The sequence below is a fragment of the Neolamprologus brichardi genome, chromosome 11 (genome assembly GCF_056152115.1).
Source record: "Neolamprologus brichardi isolate AB-2024 chromosome 11, ASM5615211v1, whole genome shotgun sequence".
NCBI lineage: Eukaryota > Metazoa > Chordata > Actinopteri > Cichliformes > Cichlidae > Neolamprologus > Neolamprologus brichardi.
Genome location: NC_142114.1, coordinates 11086142 through 11108387, shown reverse-complemented (window position 1 = coordinate 11108387; position 22246 = coordinate 11086142). Strand labels below are relative to the sequence as shown.

The window sequence follows — 22246 nt, the reverse complement described above, 5'->3', positions numbered from 1 at the left end:
TACTACAACAACTCTGTCACAATGCACAGTGCATAGTTTTTTTTTTCATTGTATTTTCTTGCCTGGACCAATGCTGCTGCCTTAAATTATATTGCTTTAACAGAAAATATTTGGCGCTGATGAGAAATGAAGCAAGCGTATTTAAGCTTGTCCTCTAGATTTGGGATCAAGAAGGCAGGGGCGAGGTTCAGCTTGTCGGGACAACATGCTGCTGAGACGCTCCACCCAGTGGTGCTAAATGCATCTGGCTCTCTGTGCTGGCAACATCTGGAGGCCTATTTTCAATTTCAATATGCAGCCATAAGGGAGCTCCCATATGTCATCACATACAATGCATGGAAAACAAGTGGGGATGAGAAAAGGCCATGGCCTGATCGAAGGGGAAAAAAAGAAAGAAAAAAAATCTGTGTATTTTTGGAGTTTTGGTGTGAGACTGAGAAGGTGTGAAAAGAGACATTTACGCAAGTATGGACAATTGAGCAGAAGAGATAGTTGAGTGGGAGTAAGAGTGTGTAAATGAGCATGTCTACTTGTTGTGGTATTTGAGAGACACAAAAATCAACAAAGTGCAACTTGAGTGCGAGAGCCGAGACCTGCACTTGAGCTAAGAGAGAAGCAGAGGAATGAGGGAATGAAATGGATGGAATGGGGATGCCGATGGACACACACTGCATCTGGGACCGTCACCCAAGGTAAACAATGTTCAGGGAGCCATCTGGCTGAGACTGGAGGCGGAGGAGGGGGTGGGGGAGAGATGGGCAGAAGAGGGCAGTGTGGGGGGAGTAGAGGGTGGAGGGAAGGGTTGCGACGAGCACAAGCATATGGAAAAGCAGATTTTTCCTCTCCCCGCAGCAGTCAGCGCAGGCAAATGTCAGCATGAGCTGCATCCACGCTTGACTGTGCTGCACTCGGCACCACCACCTGGCTCTCCTTGCTCAGCCACCGAGTATGGGCAGCAGTGACACTGTGGAGCCTTTCCCCAGGGCAGAGGAAAGCATCGTGGTGCTCGAGCTCGCCCACATGCATGCATGTACATCAACACCTCCTGTACTCCCTGCTCTTTTTCACACAACGGAAATACAAAGAAACATGCTTACTTTGGCAGGGAATATCATTAAAAGTACTTGCAAAAGAGAAAGAGAAAAAAACCCGAACTGCCTTACATGTTCTACATTATCAAGCTGAAGCAAGGCTAACATCAGACTAAAGTTCAAGCTCACAAAACAAAACATAACCAGTTTTGTTAAAAATTTATATTTTCAACTTTATTTTTAGCAGCAGTGCACCACAAAGACTTTTTTTATATATCTAAGAGAAACTTAATCTAAATTTATACTGATATCATCAAGACAAAACACAGGAGTCGGCAAAAGTCTATTTTCAAAAGGCCTTTACTCTTCCTTCTTAATGCAGTTCACAGTTGGGCTGGGAGACTGTCAAATGCAAAGGCCAGTGGGCGTCATCCACGTTCACTTACAGTGCAGCAGTGCAGAGGGCCAAGGCCGGCTCACTTCATGCAGAGCAGCCAGTCAAGAGGAAGGCCAGGCAACACCAAATGTCTTATTAATTTGCTAATTTGTTGTGACTGCAGGGCATGAAAAGCCCGTTTCCTTGCCATCTGAGGCCAAGAGAACCCAGTGCCATGTTACTTACAGACACACACACATTTAAGCACACAGATTTTACTACCCACTATCTGGCCTACTTTCATGTGCGGTGGTGGGAATAAAGACAGAAGCACTCTTGATTACCTCCATGAAAGCACCACCAGGGGACAAGCATCTTACTGGCTACTGACTCGGCAAAGCTAAACTGACAGTAAACTAAGAATTATGGCTTACAAAATTAACAACCAGGGTGAGGAAATCAGGTGAATAAAAGTGCCGTAATCCAAATACAGAATATCTTTGACTTAAGCCACGGTCTCAAAACTGGAGGCTAGAAGTGCAATTCTGAGCATAGCAGAGACAAACAGCCCTGGTGCAAACAATATGTAAATATTCCTCATATAAACATGTGATAAATTTCCCACCATGACAGCAACCTATTTAGAAAAGGATTTAATGTGAGTGTGACCAACACCACACAACAATAAACTTTTTGCAAACAAAACTGTTTTGGCCTTTGAGAATTCTGAGTTGGAGAAAACCAAAATTATAAAAGGGAAAGGAGAGATAAATCCATGTTATTCCAGCAACATTCAGAGTCAGCCACTTAATGCAGCTTTGATGTGCTGACTCTTACCTAGGGGTACGTGTCTGTGTCAGCAGATATGAGAACATGAAACTTCTTACGATAGGAAAAGAAACAAAGGCAGAGCACAAATATAAGTTGTGCAACTACATTTGTCTGACACGACTTCCCTATTGGGAATGCAGAAAATGTTGGGCGTACACACAAGGCAACGTGGCTGGATATCAACTAAAACTGTGTGAACTGGTCTGGCGCTTTTTGAGAGAGTGACCGAAGCAACAACCTATGAGAGGGACGGATATCGCAATCTGACATCAGGTCAAAGTCCTTCATTTAGAATGTTTCTGGAAACATGCAACAAGGTTACCTTCACATCCAAAACTTCGTCTATAGCAAGCTGTCAACCACACAGCAATGACACAATCAATGAAGCACATTATATGTGGATAAGGCTTTACTGGTGCAAGTTCATGTGCACAGGGTGGGCTTTAATTAATGTTAAAATTAATGTTTAATACAAGGATGTTTATGATGATTTGGTTATGTTAAAATAAAGAAAAAAAATTGTAAAGCAACCCTGAATCATTTTCTAAGATATTTAAAGAAAATTGCTTGAATACATTAATACACACATGCAGTCCAGTGATACTGTATATTAACACTCAGATTTTCTTACAATTATAATGCAAAGAATGACTCGATTCACAACCAACATTTTAATTTGCTCCACAAAGACTCCCCAGCTGTGTTACATGCTGCATTCTAGCCTCCCTGAGGTCAATTCACTTTTTTACCCGGGACTCTGGCACTTGAGCTGAAGGCCTTGATGGTGAGAGACCACAGTTAATCGACTTTCTTTCTTCCCGAAGCTGTTGTTGTACAAAATTATTATAGATTTGGAAAAAAATCCTTGCTGGGGCTCTTTTGTGCTTAGGGACTATAGGAAAGAGAAAGAAAAAAACAGAGTACAACAGCAGCTTCTTGAGAAACCCTGGCCTCCACTGAAATGCAATTTCACAAGCTCCTCAACAAGCAACGACCATCTATTTTGCTGCAACAATGGCTGTCCGCTTCTATACCCATTTGGCCGACCGGTGTGGGACAATCAAGTGGCAAGAAAGGTGACAAAAAAGTGACACATAATTTAAAGAAGCAAAGCTGCATGAAAGCTGTTGGTAGCTACAGTCCAGCTCGGCAGATCAATCCCCACCAACAACGGACTGTGGCCTGGCACTGTGCACAAAAAAAGGCTATTCCACAGACATACCATATAGGTATATAAAACAAAACACGCAACACTGCTCACCTACAGTCTTTAAAAATGAACAACAATGTAAATTTGTCAACCCACCACATGTCTCACTTATGAATTCTCTGTACATTTCTTTTAGAGTCTGTGTGTAACACACACTATGTAGACACTTTTAAAACACTTCAAAGAATCTGAATTTTTCAGGTATGTAATGTACTTAGAGGAGAAAAGATATTCAGATTTATTGTGCCAGGAAGAGCTTGTGCTCTGTGCTGCAAAGAACACTTTGTGCCAGTGAGAATTCAGTTAAGTGTATTACTGAAACTTAAAGCCCTTTGTAGAGGCCAAGTGTATAGTATGAGCTGGAAGAAAATAGGGTATCTGCTTGACTTAAAAGTTATTTTTAACATTCGGCGTTATGTGTATCTGTGAATGTGTGTGCATGTCCACTGAGAGTTAACACGCTCCAGCTGTTAGGATCCAGTTGCTCTGACTTGTTGAGGACCCTGGCTCCCACTAGTGCAGCACACAGGCCCAGAGGTGGTGAGACATACAGCAACTTAACAGAGGAAGCTAGGGACAGAAACGGATAGCGATGGAAAGACAAAGAACGACAGATCACAGGGCTAAACCCTGCGCAGCTGCGCTTGTTCTTCAGGGAACCCAGCCGGGGAAGCAGCGCTCAAGCGCTTAATTCCACAAATATGTGCAGTCATGCAATGTGCAAGGTGGGGGCAAGGGAGGGAGTGAGGGGAGAGATAGCTGCAGAATCAATCTTGCAACTTCCACAGCTATGGCTTAGATTGGGGACCAGCTTGCCTGGGCCTCAGTGGCTGGCCTCTGGCCACTGGCAACTGGGCAGCATGCAGCGGGCGATGCAGAGACGGCCTGAGAGACTGAAAGTGATGATGCCCACCACCCTGATCAACTACAGTCTGCTAGGAGGTCTTTCAGCACGCCAGCACAAAGCAAGAGATGCACACTGAGCTGAAGGTGTAGGTACATGTAAGTATTGAGAATGGGAGTTGATGTCTATATGGATAACTGACTTGGTGTGGGGTGGGGGGCTCAGGTGGTCCAAGTGAGGGAAAAGGACAAGTCTGAAGGTAGTAAGTAATGCTGTAAATACTGCAACTAAAATCCAACTCTATTCTACGTCTAGTTCTTAGTATTTCTAGTAAGTTTTATTGCTTTTAATGACAAGTTTGCTGCTCTAATTCAATTTTAGACCGACAGAAGGGTAGAAAGAATATTCTTCAAGCACTTAGAAAGCATAGAAAAGCAAAACAAAACAAAACAAAAAATCAGACAACCATTTCACCCATTTCAATAGTGTGGGGTGTCTCTACATGAAGAACAGTAGGTCAAACTTCACATGACCATTGCCAGCAGGGGGAGCAGGTGTACTGCAGTCGACTGCTGGAATGTCAGCCCTTCACTTAGAAGAATAACTTTTCTGATAGGAGCCTGTCTTATTTGTGGATCTGGCCACAACGCAGCCACTAACTGGCTCGTATACTGTTATTGTGCTATTGCCTTCTACTCATAGACACAAAACATAGACTGAGCAGAATATTAAGCAAATTATGTAACATGAGATGTATTCAACTAAAGAAAGGATTACCAGTTTAAAGGAATAATAAATCTTGAGCTAAACTGTAATTTGGCCCTGCCAGAACTGCAGTAAGCATGTACGTTTTGTATAACTGAGGCTTAATTTGACAACAGTGGATGGCCAGAAAACACCTTACCTGATGTTGCCTTGACAGAGTGCTTTTGTAAAAAGTCCAGGCTCTGAGCCAAAGCCTTCTTGTTGCAATGAGTCGAGAGCTCTTCACTGCATTCGAAACACCTGTCACAAAGAGAGAGGTTAATAAGACCAGGTTCATTTTACTTTAGAAACGAATAAGACAGTATTTAACATCAGAATTACTTGGCTAGAGTGGAAAGCAGTTTAGAAATCATGATTAGGGATGGGAATTGATAAAAATTAATCAGTGGTGGGGTCATTACTCAAAGATATATTACACATATTACACAGAACACCTTTCTTAAAGTGTTCTTCTACTTAATTACACCCGGGTGAAAGGCATTTGTTAAACTACTCATTACGTTACTTTCATGTTACTCTGTAAAATGAGCTGAAACGCAACGTCTCATAATTACCATTTAACTACATAAACCTACAGGCTACAGCCCCACACACCAGCACAAATCCCTATCCTAATAAGAACACACGTGATCTTTCTCTTAGTATTGATGTATGAACACAAATCAAAGATGAAAACCAGCAAAGAGACTTTAAACTGATCGTCACAGTGATTTTACTGTAGAAACATGAACAGGTAGACACGGAGGCTGCAGCCTGACCGCTCAGGCTCTGTTACCTGTTGAATTTAAGCAGCGGCTTCACCGCGAATAACTGCTTACTTTATCACGGTGCTGTTCTGGTGTCAGCATTTACTCAGCTTTAACATCCCATCTAGCTTAGCACAGTGTCTGTGAAAGTGCTTGTAAAGAGCCGTAGTTGTGTTAACAATATAATGCAGTTGTTTCTGTCTTGGTGCAGTCTCCACTTCATTATCGTGCTCTCATCCTTTTATGCAATAAAAATAAAAGTAACGTCCGTATCCATGCTGTAAACTGTGACACTTTTTTCCTCCCCTGACACACAAACTGAAATCAGCTGATTGCAGCAAGAGCTCAAGATCTGATAAGCAGGATCGATAAGCAGGCAGACTAATGATTCCAAGGAATTGGACTACTGGGAGCTGGTTCTCGATTCCCATTCCTAATTATAATGGAGAAAAACAAATTTTATTTTATTATTTATGAGCCTAAAATGATGTAAAATAATTTACATATAAACAAACTGGTCTTAGAATTGTGGTAGCCAGGATGAAAAGACTGCAGGTGCCTGTTGTTTTCTATTTGAGCTCACATGCTGGCAGCATTCTAACACATGCCATCGCAAGGTGACAAACAGGGCACCATTGTGTGCAGCCTTGGCTTCTTTTCATGACAGTTCACAATTAACTTCCTGGGTTTCTCACCAGGCCTTCCATGTGCTCAAACTGATGGTGATGCAGTGTGACTCAGGGTGGAAAGCCTGTTGATGCTTCACAACATGCTGGATCCCTGACTGGTTACAGCCCTGTAAAAACAGAAATCTTTGTTGGCAACCATAAAATACACTCTGGGCTCACAACATTTAAGGTGCAACAAATCTTCAAGAGCACAGTAGGGTGAAAATCTTTATTCAGGGTCATGTTTAGACTTCCTCTTTTCTTGAAAGTTCCAACAGGCCTAACCACTTCATTATGGACATTTTCTTAATGCTTCACTAGCCGCGTACCCTAACCAACAAAACTGAATGCCTAACCCCAAGTCCAAACCTAACCATGACCTAATTGTAACCCTGAAACTAAAACCACATTTTAAGTCTCAAAAATGCCTTCAACCTCAAGGGGAGGGGCATTAACTGAGCATCAGAATGAAGAAGAATGATGATATAAGCGACTTTGGGCGTAGCTTGGCTGTTGGTGGTAGATGGGCTGAGTATTTTAGAAACTGCTGATCTATGATTTTCCCCACAAAGCCAAGGCAACAGTAACTCAAATAACCACTTGTTACAACAAAGGAATGCAGAAGAGCATCTCTGAACATAGAACACATCAAACCTCGAAGCAGCTGCGTTACAGCAGTAGAAGACTGTGTCTGCAGAAAAATGATGCCACAATTTACACGGGCTCACCAAAATTGAAAAACAACAAAAAAGTAAATAAATAATTTAAAAACAAATTGGTTTCTTGAGCATGACAATGAGTTCATTGTATTCAAATGGCCTCTACAGTTACCAGATCTAGATGCAACAGAGCAGGGCAGAATGTAAAATTAGCATTGTGGACATGCAAGCAGCAATTGATACTATCAAATCAACAACGACTAAAGTTTCCAAGTAATGTTTCCAGCACCTTGTTGAACCTATACTGTGGAGAATTATGGCAGTCCTAGAGGCAAAATGCAGTCCAACCCGGCACTATTAAGGCACGTTTAATAAAGTGTCCAGTGAGTGTACACATGAAAGTAAAGAAACAGTCAAGTTCATACACAAATAAGAATTAAAGAAACTTGAATATGATAATGACATTCTTACTCTGTTGTTTATTTCAATTTAGTTTAAACTCTGCTGCATCACATTTTGCTTTATTTACCATTTTTAAAAAAAACTTACCTGAAAACCACACTTTAGACACACCAGAATGTCCTGAGAGGCTGCTGGCTCGCCATCAATCATTGTCCTTTCCTTTAGGCACTCTGAGCATACCGACCACACACTCGAGAGGACTGATTTCTTTACTGAGTTCAGGTCCACTGCTCTACTCACATGCTGGCAAGTCAGTCCTGTTAACAGACAAGGTGTCTTGTAAGCAAGGATCCTTTTAATTGAAGATGAATTGCACTGATCCCATAAGAATAATGAATGAAACCTCACAGACTTTTCAACATTGACAAAAATACCCAAGAATAGTCTATAGGACTCTACCAAGTCAAAATTCACAGCCTTAACCGTAACAGTCCGGTGCCATGTACTGTTACGGTGACTTACCGCTGACTTCATCTGATGATTCCTCATCTCGAGGTTTTCTTGGTTTATTAGTCCGCTTAGTCATGTCGGCGGCTTTCAAGGAGAAGGGGTCCTTCAGCCGCATCTGGTGCTCTGAAAGCAAGAAGGGACAACACTGGTTTAGTTTTACACATTTAGGACACCCATAATTTTGTTTATCCAGGTACTACACAACTGCTATTATTATTTTCTTCACAACAGAATGAGGTACTTTCAAAATAGCAAAAAAAAAAAAAACCCAAAACCCTACAGTTTAGATCAGGCATTGTTAAATGCACACACACACACACACACACACACACACACACATTTATTGTGTTGTCATTGTACTACAGCACAGTCCTACAGAAATGTGCCAAATCAAAACTTTATGACAGCATGTGTTTACATTCAGATAGCTATGCATACATTGAATCGTCAAGCACTACTTTGCTTCCAACAATATTGAAAAAAAATTATATTAGGATAGAATAACTAATTATGTTTGCACAATTACACTCTTGCTTTCTCATATTTTATATATATTCAGTAAACTACTTTTCATTAAAGCAGCTGTTTTTCCCCTCCTTCATTTAAAAGCCCAAGCCAACGCTCTGACTCAACGAAATCCACTTTCAAGACAACAGCACTAAAACAACAACAACAACAACAAAAATTAATTTTTTTTTTTTGCCATACCAGAATAGCCTCTGCTGAAGATTATTTAAATAATTAAACGGTAAATGCAATAGGTGGTTTGGCTGTTATAAGTTGGTGTGTTTGACGCTACTCTCAAGCTGGTGTGTTCGGGACGATTAAATCAGGTGACTGATTTAACCAATCAAAAACTTTCCACTGCTTGTAGGTTTAAGCTGATTTTCCTGGTGGACTCCTTTTGAAAGAATTTTTACACCCTTTGCCTAACATGCTACTGACCTAAACGTTTTCTAAACTGCAAGAAATCTGGAAGCGAACGGTCACAATACCTACGGCTACATGATATGCCACTGCTAAATAAAGGCAGTAGGAGAAAATGAGAGTTTTTAAGACAGATAAGTCTATTAATGGACAACACCATGATTAAGAGGCCTTAACAACCCCGGCAGCCCGGTTTGGGTGAGAATAAGAGGCTCCTAACCCATTTATTAAGGAAATTTTCAAAATTAATTTATCTTTTTCATACTAGATTTAGCGAAAATGGAATATGTATTAACTCACCTCTTAAAGTTAGCTCCTATGTTGACTTTGTCAGCTAATATGAAGCCAACACTGAGATGTCAGCTCTTCCTGGGTTGCAAAAAAAGGCCAGCTACATTAGCTTGGTAGGATAAAAACTGAACTGGTGTGTTTTATCCAAAATTACACGCAGACATTATGGCTATTCAAAGAAAAAACGCGCAATACCGTCAACAGTTATCTCAATATATTTTTGTTTCCACCCTTGACTTTTAAAACATGTGTCAAGCTTTCGTTAGCATTTACAGGCAGCACTAGTTACATGTGACGCACTACGGCAGCTCAGGTTGGCCCAATGCTGCATTCAAGTTGAGTGGGAAAATCTCTTTTTTTACTAGAGGTAAATAAAAGCTTGTTTCCCATCTTTACGCGTTTCCCAGTTTCCCATGGCGGCGAATGCAACATAAATAATGTTTTTTGTTTTGACTTGATGCACTTGTTTGATCTAATTAGGGGACATGATGTCAATAGTTTGACATATTACTTCTGGGGAAAGAATTTTGGCCCATTAGGATATCCGTACATCTGCGCAAGCGCAGATAATTGTCGGCATTGTGACTTTTTCAGTTGTCCCACACAGATACCGCTTAAGTGAGGGTTTGTGTTGAAGAGCAGTGATAATTTAGAGTGCCGTATCTGGCTTTGATAATCACACATGGCCTTGAGAAGTTGTTGGAGACTTGCCGGTGTTGTCCCGCGGCTTTTGTGGAATAATACCGTCCAGTTTGAAGCTTGCGTCACGGGAGGACAAGGCTCTGTGTCCAGCAGTGTCAGCACTCGCCCCGGTTACAAAAGTGAGGTTTAACATGAGCGACTCACTGTCATGTTTTGAAGGAGCTCATATACTGCATTAAGTATATTGTCTGTCTTGTTTTTAAACGCAGAGTTGCTGTTCCGCACATTCAGTTCAACGCCAGCGAGCACAGTCGTGAGTTATGAGCAGCTGAAGGAGCTCCTGGTTGGGCGGAAAGCGGTAGTTATAGATGTGCGAGAGCCCTGGGAGCTCCGAGAATACGGCTTCATCCCCGGCTCCATTAACGTCCCCCGTGAGTACTGCTCTCTCTACCTGCAACATTGTTGTCCGGCTGGGCTGCCAGGGCTGTAGACTTGTATACTAGTGTAGTATACTGCAGTTTGTGTGGGTTGGGGGTAAATAACAATTCGTAAATGTCCAAAATGAACCAAACTTTTACACAGTTTTTATATTGTTCATAAAACAAACATCTGAAGGTGTGCTTTGTCCCCTTGACTTTATAATGGCAAGTTTAATTAGGTTTGAAATGTGCTCAATTTGACATACAATTCTAAATGGAGTAAAATGCAAGCAATATGGCACATATTATATGGTACGAAGGGGGGCATTATTCTAAAATATTACTACAATGCTTTCAACCAACTGTTCTCCAGAGCACCAAACCCATCATACTTCCTTAACCTTTGTGTTTTTTGACTTTACAGTGGCGCAAGTGAACACTGCACTCCAGCTGGGTCCAGAAGACTTCAAAGAAAAGTATGGTGGTGAATTACCCCACCAGACAGATAACGTTGTGTTTACTTGTTTGGCGGGAATCAGGAGCAAGACTGCGCTGAACACGGCCATCACACTGGGATACAAAGAGTGAGATATCTGTCCTTGGCTTATGTCTGTCACCATCACTGGTTTCCACCTCGTCGTTATATTTCTTACTAGAGTTGGCCATTTTCAGTCACGAGAAAAGTTATCAGTATTGTGGTTAAACTTAGACTTTTATAGTTACCATGAGACAGCATTTACTATAGTTGAGGTTATTGCCTTGTAGTTGCACAATGCTGTTCCTCCTTGGAAGGATACCACATGTCCCACATCACATTTTCTATGTCTATCTGTCAAGTATTAAAACGCTGTGATTGTCTGGTGATGGTAAAGTCAGATACAAATGCATGATTTTGTTTAAGTCTTAAATTATGAAAAGTCTGTGATTTCGTCAAAGCAAATGTTCACTTTTTTTCTCTTTTTTGTCTTGTTTCAGTGTTCGGCATTATTCTGGAGGATGGCAAGACTGGGTGAAGCATGAGCAGCATAATCAGTGATCATGGAGCTGGAAAGATATTTATATATTTATTTGAAGGTATTTTTGCAATTATTCGAGTTTAGAATGTGAAGTGATGGCGCAGCCTTGTAAAGGGCTTAAAAAAATCATCATGGCTCCTTATTTCAATGTTAAAATCTCAAAGAGGTGAAACCAGTTTGCTTAAATACACATCTGCCATACAATATTACTTGAAACCCCTCTTTAATTTCTCTCAGGCTTAACCTCCTTCTAAACCCTTTACAGCTTTTTGAAAAAAAGCTCAAAGAATATTCTGAAGTGCTAAAGATTAACTATGCAAATAAAGTCTTCCACTCCATAATGTGAACTATTTTATTATTTCCTGTTGACATATTATAAATATTAAATTGCTCAACAGGCAGTGCAGACTTTGCCAATACTTAATGCATTTATTAATAAATGTACTATTTAATAAAGTTATCAAAGCTAAATAAACTAATATTTAACTTGAGTCTGTGTGTGTTTATTATTATTATTTTTATTATTTATATATTGGGCAGGATTAGTAGATGACCTAAGAGGACATTCGTTTAAATAATTCCAGATATAAATAGGCATAGAGAGGCTTGCCGGGGTGACAGCTGCTGGGGAAGTACTACGATTTACTGTATTCAAGGTCCTTGTCTAATATCCTGTATGAATTTGTCACCAACTCTCCACAGGTTCCTTCATCATCCGTGATAATAAATGGGTTTGTTTTCAGCAGGGAAGAATGTTTCCACTACAGTTTGCTGACCACAGCCATGGACCTTGTTCCCTATTCTTTCTTTTACAGCTTGAGCTGAAAGTCCCTGCAGAATCAGCAAATTTTAATCTCACCGTCTTGTTTAATTTGGACAATATTGTTTTAAGTTACTTTAGTTTATCCTAAAATTCAGCTTAATCATTGTGAGTGACAGGAAACTGGCCTCTAGGTGACTTTTCAGATGCGTGAGTAAATTATCTAGAAGTGTTTATTGGTTTACTTTGGGGACATAATTGATAGCTTTAAAACATACCTGACATTGTTGTATCACCTCAGCACTTTACAGGGATTTTTGTTTCTTTTATATTTGAGCTTGATGTTGACAGGAATGACTTGTATATAAAAATAAACTGTTTTTGAGAATCAGAAGTTTTTGTGATGCAATAATATATTTACTTAAGATTTACATCTGTATCTATATAAATATTTAATTTTGATTGTATTAAGAGAGTTTCACCTCTCTGATACAGTTTTTAAATAAATAAGAAAATATTTATGAATTTTTACAAAATACATATGAAAAAATAGTTTTATGAACACGTAAACATATTTAATACCATATATTGATGCATATATATTGTATGAGCAGTTCCATGGGTAAATTTGTCAAGAATTTGTGAAAAATTCTATTAATTGACAGCAAAGCTTTGCATGGTATTCAAGACAGAATAATCTTTTCACAAAGTTGTCAAAAATGAAGTTTTCACAGGACTTAATAGCTCTGTGAAAAACTATGTACATCCATATGGTTACTGGTAATTGGTACTTTTATGCAATGCACTTGATCAAATGATCATCAGCATGTGTGAACATCTCCATAAAAAGAGAAGTTTTGGCAGTTTGCTGGTCTGGAGCATTCAATACCACAAGCTTTCCAGGAGTGGACATCCTAGCAAATCCCCACCTCAAGGTCAGACTGCGCTCAAAAACTGTAAAAAACCCAAGGGTAACATCTCAGACTCTACAGGCTCAGTTAGCATGTTAAAGTTCATGACAGTTAGAAAAACACGGAACAAGTATGACTTGCTTGCAGTGGTTGCCAGGAGAAGGATAACATGGAAGATTAGGTTTACAAAGTTACATCTGAAGAAACCACAAGATTTCTAGAACAATGTCCATTGAACAGATAACACCAAAATGGAGATGTTTGGCTATAATGATCCGTGCTACATTTTGTAAAAACTAAACACAATATATCAACACAAACACCTCAAACATGCTGCCAGCACGGTGGTGGATGGGTGATGATCTGGGCTTGTTTTGCAGATACAGGACCTGGGTACCTTACAGTCACTCAGTGGACAATGAACTCTGTATACCAAAGTACTGTAGAGTCAAATGTAAGGCCATCTGTTTGACATTTGAGGGACTGATAATGTCATACAGAAAACCACTACCTCGAGATACTCCATCTAGTAAAGGAGTATCTTAAGGTAGTCTTAACTTTATTTATTGACTAAATTTATTATTAAATAATACATTTATTCAATCAGTTTGCTGAACGTTCTCTGCTGCCACAAGGGTCTCTTTCATAGCAAATGCCACCACCCTCTAAATATAATATAATTATCTGGTAGAGCTATTTGTCATTTAACACCAATAATAATAATGATAATAACAAAGCATTTTTAGTTCAATATTATCATCCATTTTAATAAGTAATAATTAAATATTTAAATGAGTATCAGGCAAAAAAAAAAGTTATAATACCACATAATACCACACAATGATGTATAAGAGTTTGTGGTCTTAGTAAATGAAGTGAGGTTTTATAAATACTGTAACAGAAAGCATCATCATAGTGAACAACGGTTGGTGGAACATGAAACAAGCAGCTTAGTAGAGAGATGACTATTCACATGACTGAAATATTCCAGCTCTTCCCAAAAGTCCCATGCGGCTGCAAGATGTGAGGTCAGTAGGAGAGAATAGATGCTCACTTAATCCATCACGGCAGGTTTTCACATGGAACTGTGAATAAATCATCTCATAAGTTGGATTTTAATGTTCTAAGCGGACTAAACCAACATCGGCTTTATGCATATTTTGAGTTTTTTTGTGGTTTACCATGTAGCTGTGGTACCTTCTTTTTTATAATTGAGCTCATTGTAATATCGTCCAACCCCTGCCCATGTGATTCTGTAGGTGTCAGTGTAAACCATGAGCAGGGCTGACTGGCATTTATGCCCTTTTATTACTGTGTCATGTCATCCGTAAACTCCAGACTGTAATCTCCCCCCTCCTTTTCTTCCGCTTCCTCATTTTCCCGCTGAAGCAGTTAATTCCATTTTCTTTTTTCTGCATACTCCAGTTTTAATATGTTGAAAACAGAGCAGACTAATAAGTACTAATTTACGTCAAAATCTTGCCAGCTCTCTTTTGTTCCTCTGCAGCCACAGCCTCATCAGGTCACCCTCTAGCTTCTGCTCAGCATTCAATTAAAGTCCCTCGTCCCATCAGAGCACATCACATCAGAGATGCACCTACTGGCTGCAATGACTTACCGGACCCTGCCTCATTGCCTGCCTGCCTGTCTCCCTGCTTGTCCTCTGATGCCGGACATTAAGGTGGTGGATGTGTTGTAACCCAGGCAAAAACCCATTATGATTTGAATAAAATAAGGAGTCTGAGAGACTTGTGCCCACAGCCAGGATCCCAGCCCATTTCTGCTTCTCACAAGCTGCTGATACATATCTGAGAGGCAGGTCAAGCCTGCTTTAGTACGGAGGTTCAAGATTCCGCATGCGTCGGCTCATGACCTGGGCTGTTTTGAACAGAGCAGGAGCATGACTGTCAATGGGGAGTATAAAACCTCAGACTGTGCTGACAACCAGAGAGTGCAACAAAGGAAGGTTCAGGAGCAGTAAAGTGCAGCAAACCACTGACTATTTCCCTTCACAGAACCAAAGCCACATAGAAACCGCTACCATGAGCTTCAGCCCAGAGAGGATCTCGTCCTACCGCCGTCACTTTGAGGACAGCAGCAGCTCGTCCTACCAGATCAGGGTGTCGAGCCCATCCCCCACCAGGAGAGAGGCCCGTCGTGCCTCCGCCGGCTGCTTCTCCTCTAGAGCCGGGGCCAGCAGCATGCGTGTGGACTCAGTGGGACGAAGGACCATGTCTGCAGCACGCAGGTCTCGCATGGTAGGAGCAGGGTAAGCCATTGGATTTTTGTTTTACAGGCGAAGCCGTGAAAATAAATTCTTCTTCTACAGGCTCTCTTTAGGAATAATTTTAATCACTTAAAGGAACATATTTTGGTGCCTGTGGCTGTAGGTTAACTTGTATCAGTCATTTCAGTGTGAGTGCAGGCACCATGGTGTGCGTTGGGCCGAGTGGAGAGCCTCCCATAGACCTGGATGTGGCTGCAGCTGAAAACCAGGAATTCCTCAGCACCCGCACAAGCGAAAGACAGGAGATGATCGTCCTCAACGACAGACTGGCCGTATACATCGACAAGGTAAAACTCCCTTTTTCAACTCGATTTTACTTATTTTGATAGGCACAGCGAAAAGCAGATATCACACTGAACTCAAACATGTTGCACAGAAGTAATTCTCATCTTGTGGAGTGTGGTTTAGACTGAGTTTTCGTGTCCTTACAGGTGCGATCGCTCGAGCAGCAGAACAAGCTACTGGAAACTGAGATTGAGGCCTACCAGAACCGGTTTGAGAAGCCTGTGGGTCTGCGCCTGCTCTATGAGGAACAGCTGAAAGAGCTGAAGAAGATTGCTGAACAAATGAGAGTTCAGAGGGTGAGACAAGAAATCTCCTGGATCCTGCCTCTGCTCTTCCTTTGCTTAGACACTCAAGAGGGCATTAAGTTTACACCTCACCGATCTGTAGAAGATCCACCCAAACAACAATACAAGACGTCAACTTGGTGTTTTCAAAGTTCTTTACCTGGTAACAAGCTCATTTCTGGCAGGCAATTTGAGGGGGATCCTGACCGTGTTTGGGTGTCACAGACTACAGCTGTTGTCAGATGTGTTTTATGCACAGATGAGATGACTTGATAATGCGCTGGCAGGCACACACACAAGAATGAAGCTGAAATATAAATGCAAAAGGCTCAGCTAGATTTTGCGCACACCCTTGTGTTCACCTTCAAATCTAGCAGACAGGCGTGTTACTTATGCTTTCTTGGTTTTCAGGACATTTCCTTGGCGGCCAAAGACTCTGCAGCTGCTCAACTAAAGGCAATCAAAATCAAATATGAGGAGGCGGTGGAGCTGAGGAAGAAAGCCGAGTTAGACATTGAGGCCTTCCGTCCAGTGAGTGACATTAAATTAGCCACTGTCCTGGGTGTGAACGTCGCCTACACATTATTTCTCAGGGGCAGACGTACATGATAACACTTCTGTTTATTTTTCAGGATGTGGACAAAGCGACCTCCTCCCGCATTGCCTTGGAGAAGAAGCTGGAGCAGTTAGAGGTTGAAATTGAATTCCTCAAACGAATCCATCAGCAGGTGGGTGACATCTTTACGTAGGAATTAGCTATTCGAAGTTTGCCTTTTATTTTTAATGATTCCTAAAGGCCTCTCTCTCTTTTTTTTGGTTTAGGAAATTGATGAACTCATGAAACAGATCTACGCCGCTCACGTCTCAGCCCAGAGTGCGTTCACTCTGCCCGACTTGGCTGCTGCTTTGAAACAAATTCAAACCCAGTATGACGATATTGCAGCCAAAAATCTCCAGGTACAAAAATATCACACAAAACCACTTCCAGATGATGAAAAGTACACAGTTGAGTCTTCTATAACGCTATCATTCTCCACTGTTAGGAAATGGATTCGTGGTATAAAAACAAATTTGAAGATCTAACCAAGAAGACGTCGAGCCATGTTGATAAAGTTCGAAGCGTTAGAGAAGAAATAGCCGGTGCCAAAAAAGATGTGAGTATTACAAGTGAAAATTAATATGTAAGAACCGTTTATTAATATTGAGTTTCTATAATTGGGCTGAAACTGTCTCTAGATCCAAAGTAAAGAACGAGATTTGGATGCCATGCGGACCAGAAACGAGGCTCTTGAAGCTCAGATCCTTGAGACACAAGAGAAGTACAGAAAAGAACTGGAAGAACTGCAGGTAAATGTCAGCTCATGTTGTCCCAGGGTGCACACCTGATCCCACCAGAGTCAGTCATAAATACACACATGCTCTCACATTCATACATGCAAACACAAAGCCACTACAACAACACGTTCATTTTATAACCCTGATTTCCTGATAGGCTCGGATTGAGGCCCTGCAGCTCGAGCTGAAATCCACCAAGGAGAAAATTGCGCTGCACCTGCGTGAGTACCAGGAGCTTCTGAATATCAAGATGGCTCTGGAGATTGAGATCACAACTTACAGGTAAGTGAAAATGATTTTAGGGTTGTGTCTTTGAGTGAATATTAATAAATTTGGTAATTTTTTGTTTTTTTCCTCTGCAGAAAATTGATCGAGGGCGAGGACCTGCGGCTTTCTGGCATGATGCAAACCTTATCTCTCACTAGCTGTAGCATGAGCGCCATTGGTGCCGGGATGAGCATCAGTGGAGGAGGCATGGGAGGGGCAGGTGGAATGGGTGGTGGACTGATAGGACGTGGTGGTGGTGGAGACATTGGGGGCAGAGTAGGAATGGGTGGGGGCATGGATGCAGGAGGCATGGGAACAGGTCCAGGAATTGCAGGTATAAGTGGAAGAATGGGTGCTGAGGGTACCAGTGGTAAAAAAGGTCCTGCTGGTACATCAGCTGGGGCAGACTTTACTGGTAGTCATGGATTAGGAGCTGGGGGTGTAGGTGTAGGTACTGAAGCTAATGGTGGGGTTGTGGGCAAAGGCAATGGCAGCAGACCAATGGGCACTGGAGGAACAAGTGGTTCTGGTGCTGGAGGTGTGGGAAACCTGGGATTTGGTACTGGAGGCAAGAGTGACAGCAGCATAGGTGGGACTGGAATGGGTGGAGGTGGTAAAACTGGAGGTTCAGGTGGGATGGGTGGAACCGGCACTGGGTTTGGTGGAGGTAATGGTGGTTTAGTTGTAGGAAAGAGTGGTGGACTTGCTGGAGGAATAAGTGAAGAGGGTAGTATAGCCCGTGGAATGGGTGGTGGAGTTGGAGGCAGTGGAGGAAGTGGGGGTGTGGGTAGTGACGATGCTGCTCTGTCAGCTGCTAGTGGCATGGGGAAGACAGGTGGAGGAAAGGGTGGCATTAGTGGCACGGGGACTACATATGGCTCAGATGGACATGATAAGAACATCGAGGCCTATGCAGAGCAGGCTGTGGAGCTGACGGAGAGGAGGACGGTGCTCATTAGGTAAACGTACCATCAGGTGTTTTTGCAGTTCTTTCAAACAGGACAAGCACTCACACCCAGAAAGTACAACCAAACACTACCCTTCATTAACAAACAATGACTTAACCTGGTCTGTGACAGAGTCGGGTGTGGTTTAACATGTTTGCTTCAGTCACTGTGTCTCTCTGTCTCTCTACAGAACAGTCAAAAATGAGGATGATGTGCTGGAAATGGACCACCAAGAACAGACCTACACCATCACCGGAGCGGCCGATGAGTCGGACAACGAGTGAGCAACACGAATTCCCAAGTGACCTCCTCTCACCCTTAAACCTCCACGCCCCTCTGAGCTTTGCACTGACCAAGCCCCATGTCTGGACACTGACCTTTGCCCTTTTGCCCCAGACAAGAAGACCATGACTGACCCTTTTGCTTCAAATCAGGGGCTTTAACTATGCCTCACTAGACAACTCAACATATTCTCTAAACTTTTGTGACCCCCCGACCCCTTTTTTTTTCTAAATGCCGCAAATAAAGCTATCAGCATTGAATTACCTTGTTGCTCTTTTATTTCGTGTCCTTTTGAGGAGTTTATATGAGGATAGAGAACGTCATTCAGCAATAATTCAATGCTGGTTAAACCTCATGTTTTGCTTAGCACAAAGAAATGCTCCTTAGAATCCTGGCTTTGGATTGAAATGATGCAGAGTGAAAAAGGGAAAAGGAAGTCATGAGGGAACAGCAAAACAGAGAAAGAGAGGGGGAGAGGGACAGAGTCACCTGAGGGTCGAGATGGTTGCCCTGACACTTTCTGCAGGGCTGAGGAATCCGTCAGTCAAATGCGGTCCTGCAGCAGAGTGACGGCACACAGCCGTTTCCTGTCCTCATTCCATCCATTTCCACACCTTTTCCCACTGCTGCTGATCGGGAGAGATTGGATGTGGCCAGCAGATGCCAAACACGCTCAGTGTCCTGCTCAGGGGCAGAGAGTGAAGACATGCAACACACCAATCCTGAGACAGAAAGCGCAACAAAGACTGGAGCAGAACCGGTGGTCCGGTGCTGTCACGGCAGCAGTAACATTACTGTGCCATTATTGTTATAATTTGGCACATCTCAGGAAAGATAGCAAATAAATAAATAAAACAAATAATTATCGGTGGATGGAAACCCAGAAAGGCTTCCTCAGTTCAACGTAATAAGGCTTCAATGGAACTTTTAGTTGTTTGATGGAAGATTTTTTGATGTTTCATTGGCAGCTTTAGAGTGGATATATGTCAATAAACAATTATTATTATTTTTTCTGAGTAAATAACTTAAAAAGGAAAACCAGCAACAGTGATACACGTGGGATAAATATGAGTGAGTTAATTAAAAGATCAATAAATACATTTTAAAATAGCAAAAACAGTCAAAGCAAAACAAAGAAAAAGGGGAAAAAGAAGAGAGAAGAAAATGAGTAAATTAGACTTAGTCAAGTATTTTAGTGTGTAACCCCGTATTTCTTGCTGCACAAATTATTTATCTGAATAATATGCACTGATTTCATTTTAAACTCACGTCATTTTCACGAGCTCAGCCCACTCAAACACGCAGGAGAAATTAGTTTAAACCCGAAGCTGTCCATCGAAAATATGACGCTCGTGTGAGAATGAAACAGGAAAGCATTTATTATCGATAGCCTCACTTTTTTTTTTTAATGTGTGGAGCTCTCCATGGTGCTTCCGTCTTGACACTGAGAAAACTCACTGGGGGAAAAGTGAGTACATTTTTATTTAAATATAGATAAATAAATAAATAAATAAATATTCTGAATTCCACAGCATATAAAACTAACAGGCAAAATTAGCTCCTTTAAAATAAAAGTTTTTTTTTTTTAAAAAACCCTCAAAGACAGTGTACCTGATCATTGATATTATTTTTATTGCTTATGATTATTATTAGTTGCAGTTTCCTTTTAGAATGGAAAAGATACAAGACTGAATTAAGTGCTGTTTTTTAAAAAAAATTCTTTTAACGTTTAACTTGTCGCAGAAAATGTTAGAAAATATTGACCTCCTTGTTGAGATAATAACCGTGAAGTTTGCTAAAAATGTCTAACCATATTCAGCCATGCAGGCGAGTCAAGGTATCATGTCTTTAAGCATGCTCTTTGCCTTCATATTTGTTTGTCTCACATTGCCAGCTTGCAGAGACAAACCCGCCGAAGTGGGTCACTAACCTTCATCCTGGGAGAAAAATGCGTTTTTGCTCGGGGCGAGGGAAAGAGCTCCTCAGATTCACCGAGAAGGGCAAAAGTTGCGACTTTCTTTGAAGCCGGTGATTCTCTGTCACTTCGGCGCATATGCTTTGGGTGGCTAAATCCCAATTAGGGTCGGCTGACACGCTGCTCTATTCACGGGCGACCCTGCCTGCATACATTTGCCTAGGAATGAACTCCTCAAATAGATCTGCTGCTAAATGCGCCGGACAGCAGAGAAAATCGGCCTGAGTGACACTTTCTTTCTGAGGCGGTCGAGTGAGAAAAGGTATGAATTTATAAGGTACACCGAAACATATCAATTCACGGAACTTCACGCGCCTTTATCCGCGTCTTCTCACGCGAGACAAAGTGAGTTGAAGTCAGGGAAAAGTGGCCTTCCAAAAAAAAAAAAAACTTTGTTGAGACTTTGAATACCAAAACGCTGCAGCCCACTTTTGAGTAGGGATTTTTTGAATGCAATCACGCATGAACGACGCTGAATCGGATACCATTTATTCGGCTCCTCTCTAATGCGATTTTGAATATTAGTCTGGGTTAAAATCCCAATCATGTCATCTGGTGGGAGTCCCATACAAGCACAATTACTATTCAAACGCGTCTCAAATGTCCCACCCGCATCAAGGCAGCTGGTCTGCCCACGGTGCAGCTTGCATCTTTCCCCAGGTTTCTCAGAGTGTGAAACACCTTATAGATGAGCAGGGGAGGGTGTTTCTGCAAAAGCAAAGAAAAGCACGGAGAAGATGGACGGTCTGCTCTGAGAGCAGGCACGAATCTGAAAGGAATAATAATGATTGTTTTGCTGGGTGGGATTCGAAGGGGCCAGAGAGCCATACGCGCGAGGATTTCAGTTTTCTTTCTTTCTTTCGTCTTCTCCTTTTTTTTCTTGAATCAAAATTTAAGTGTGACCGACTGAATGCGAGAGGTGGGCTACACAAGATGTGCTGGCTTACACGCGGAGAAATAAATGGATTTAGAGGAAAACAAAGTCATTTCTAAAACGTGGGAATCTGTGAGAAATAGGCCACATTGCTAAGTGGGACAATGATTGGGCTCTCTCCCCCCTCCCTCCCCTGAATAGACCCAAAGAAAGTTTATGGGTCGACATAAAAAATGTGTTTTCTTCTGCACTCAGAGGGGTCTTCAATGGTTAGGCCATTGAAACCAGTCCAGGAGAGGTGGTGGTGAACCCTTGGCACCCCTGAAGTATAGTCAGGGCGCATGAATGGAGATCCCTGGTGGGGCATTGCTCTCCGTATTTACCGCGTTGCTTTGCAGACAGGTTGTTCCTCTATATTCATGGGTCATTAATGGCCAACCAGTTAAATCAGAGAGAGCCCCACCGTTTAGACAGTTTTAATCCAAAAAAGGCTGGCAAGAGGCAGGCAGAGAGGGCCATAAAAAAGAAGAGAAAAACCCGACTCCCACCTCTTCCGAGCACCAATTCTTCTCAGGTCGTTATTTAAGTTTATTAAAGAGAAGAAGAGTTCATTAAAAACAAAGAGCACTCGCAGAATCCGCAATAGTTTCTGAATAACCATCCAACTATGTAATTAATGTTTTTCTTAAAAAAAAAAATAGA

At 41.7% G+C, this 22246-nt stretch overlaps 3 protein-coding genes across 5 annotated transcripts in view; 2 read left to right on the top strand and 1 right to left on the bottom strand.

Moving 5' to 3' along the window:
• Nucleotides 1-9568, bottom strand: part of usp45 (ubiquitin specific peptidase 45) — a 34223-nt gene extending 24655 nt beyond the window's left edge. For both annotated transcript variants that reach the window (XM_006794813.3, XM_006794814.3), the window contains exons 1-5: nt 9270-9568; nt 8055-8165; nt 7680-7849; nt 6499-6599; nt 5197-5297 (exon numbers count right to left, since the gene is read on the bottom strand). In XM_006794813.3, coding sequence (XP_006794876.1) covers nt 5197-5297; nt 6499-6599; nt 7680-7849; nt 8055-8157 — 475 coding nt within the window. In that variant the 5' untranslated portion in view covers nt 8158-8165; nt 9270-9568. The remainder of the gene's footprint in view (nt 1-5196; nt 5298-6498; nt 6600-7679; nt 7850-8054; nt 8166-9269) is intronic.
• A 243-nt stretch (nt 9569-9811) lies between these two features.
• On the top strand, nt 9812-12460 carry tstd3 (thiosulfate sulfurtransferase like domain containing 3). 2 transcript variants are annotated; one of them, XM_087847745.1, is made up of 5 exons: nt 9812-10081; nt 10172-10333; nt 10746-10905; nt 11297-11395; nt 12040-12460. In XM_087847745.1, the coding sequence occupies exons 1-4, from the start codon at nt 9943-9945 to the stop codon at nt 11355-11357; spliced, it is 522 nt and encodes a 173-aa protein (XP_087703871.1). In that variant the 5' UTR covers nt 9812-9942; the 3' UTR covers nt 11358-11395; nt 12040-12460. The 2 variants fall into 2 exon arrangements, with proteins under 2 accessions (XP_087703871.1, XP_087703869.1); XM_087847743.1 differs by lacking the exon at nt 12040-12460 and having other exon boundaries at nt 11297-11828.
• Nucleotides 12461-14918: 2458 nt separating this feature from the next.
• On the top strand, nt 14919-18927 carry zgc:172323 (uncharacterized). Its single transcript, XM_006794815.3, has 11 exons — nt 14919-15277; nt 15423-15582; nt 15727-15876; nt 16276-16395; nt 16497-16592; nt 16687-16821; nt 16908-17018; nt 17101-17211; nt 17357-17481; nt 17562-18425; nt 18604-18927. Exons 1-11 carry the CDS (start codon nt 14919-14921, stop codon nt 18695-18697), a joined length of 2325 nt encoding a protein of 774 aa, XP_006794878.2. The 3' UTR covers nt 18698-18927.
• Nucleotides 18928-22246: the final 3319 nt, after the last annotated feature.

Coding starts and splice junctions, on each gene's coding strand:
- tstd3 (XM_087847745.1), top strand. CDS start 9,943: ATGGCCTTGAGAAGTTGTTGGAGACTTGCCGGTGTTGTCCCGCGGCTT. Junction 10,082..10,171: donor CACTCGCCCCGGTTACAAAA/GTGAGGTTTAAC, acceptor TTTTAAACGCAG/AGTTGCTGTTCCGCACATTC. Junction 10,334..10,745: donor CGGCTCCATTAACGTCCCCC/GTGAGTACTGCT, acceptor TTGACTTTACAG/TGGCGCAAGTGAACACTGCA.
- zgc:172323 (XM_006794815.3), top strand. CDS start 14,919: ATGGGGAGTATAAAACCTCAGACTGTGCTGACAACCAGAGAGTGCAAC. Junction 15,877..16,275: donor AACAAATGAGAGTTCAGAGG/GTGAGACAAGAA, acceptor CTTGGTTTTCAG/GACATTTCCTTGGCGGCCAA. Junction 16,593..16,686: donor TCAAACGAATCCATCAGCAG/GTGGGTGACATC, acceptor TTTTTGGTTTAG/GAAATTGATGAACTCATGAA.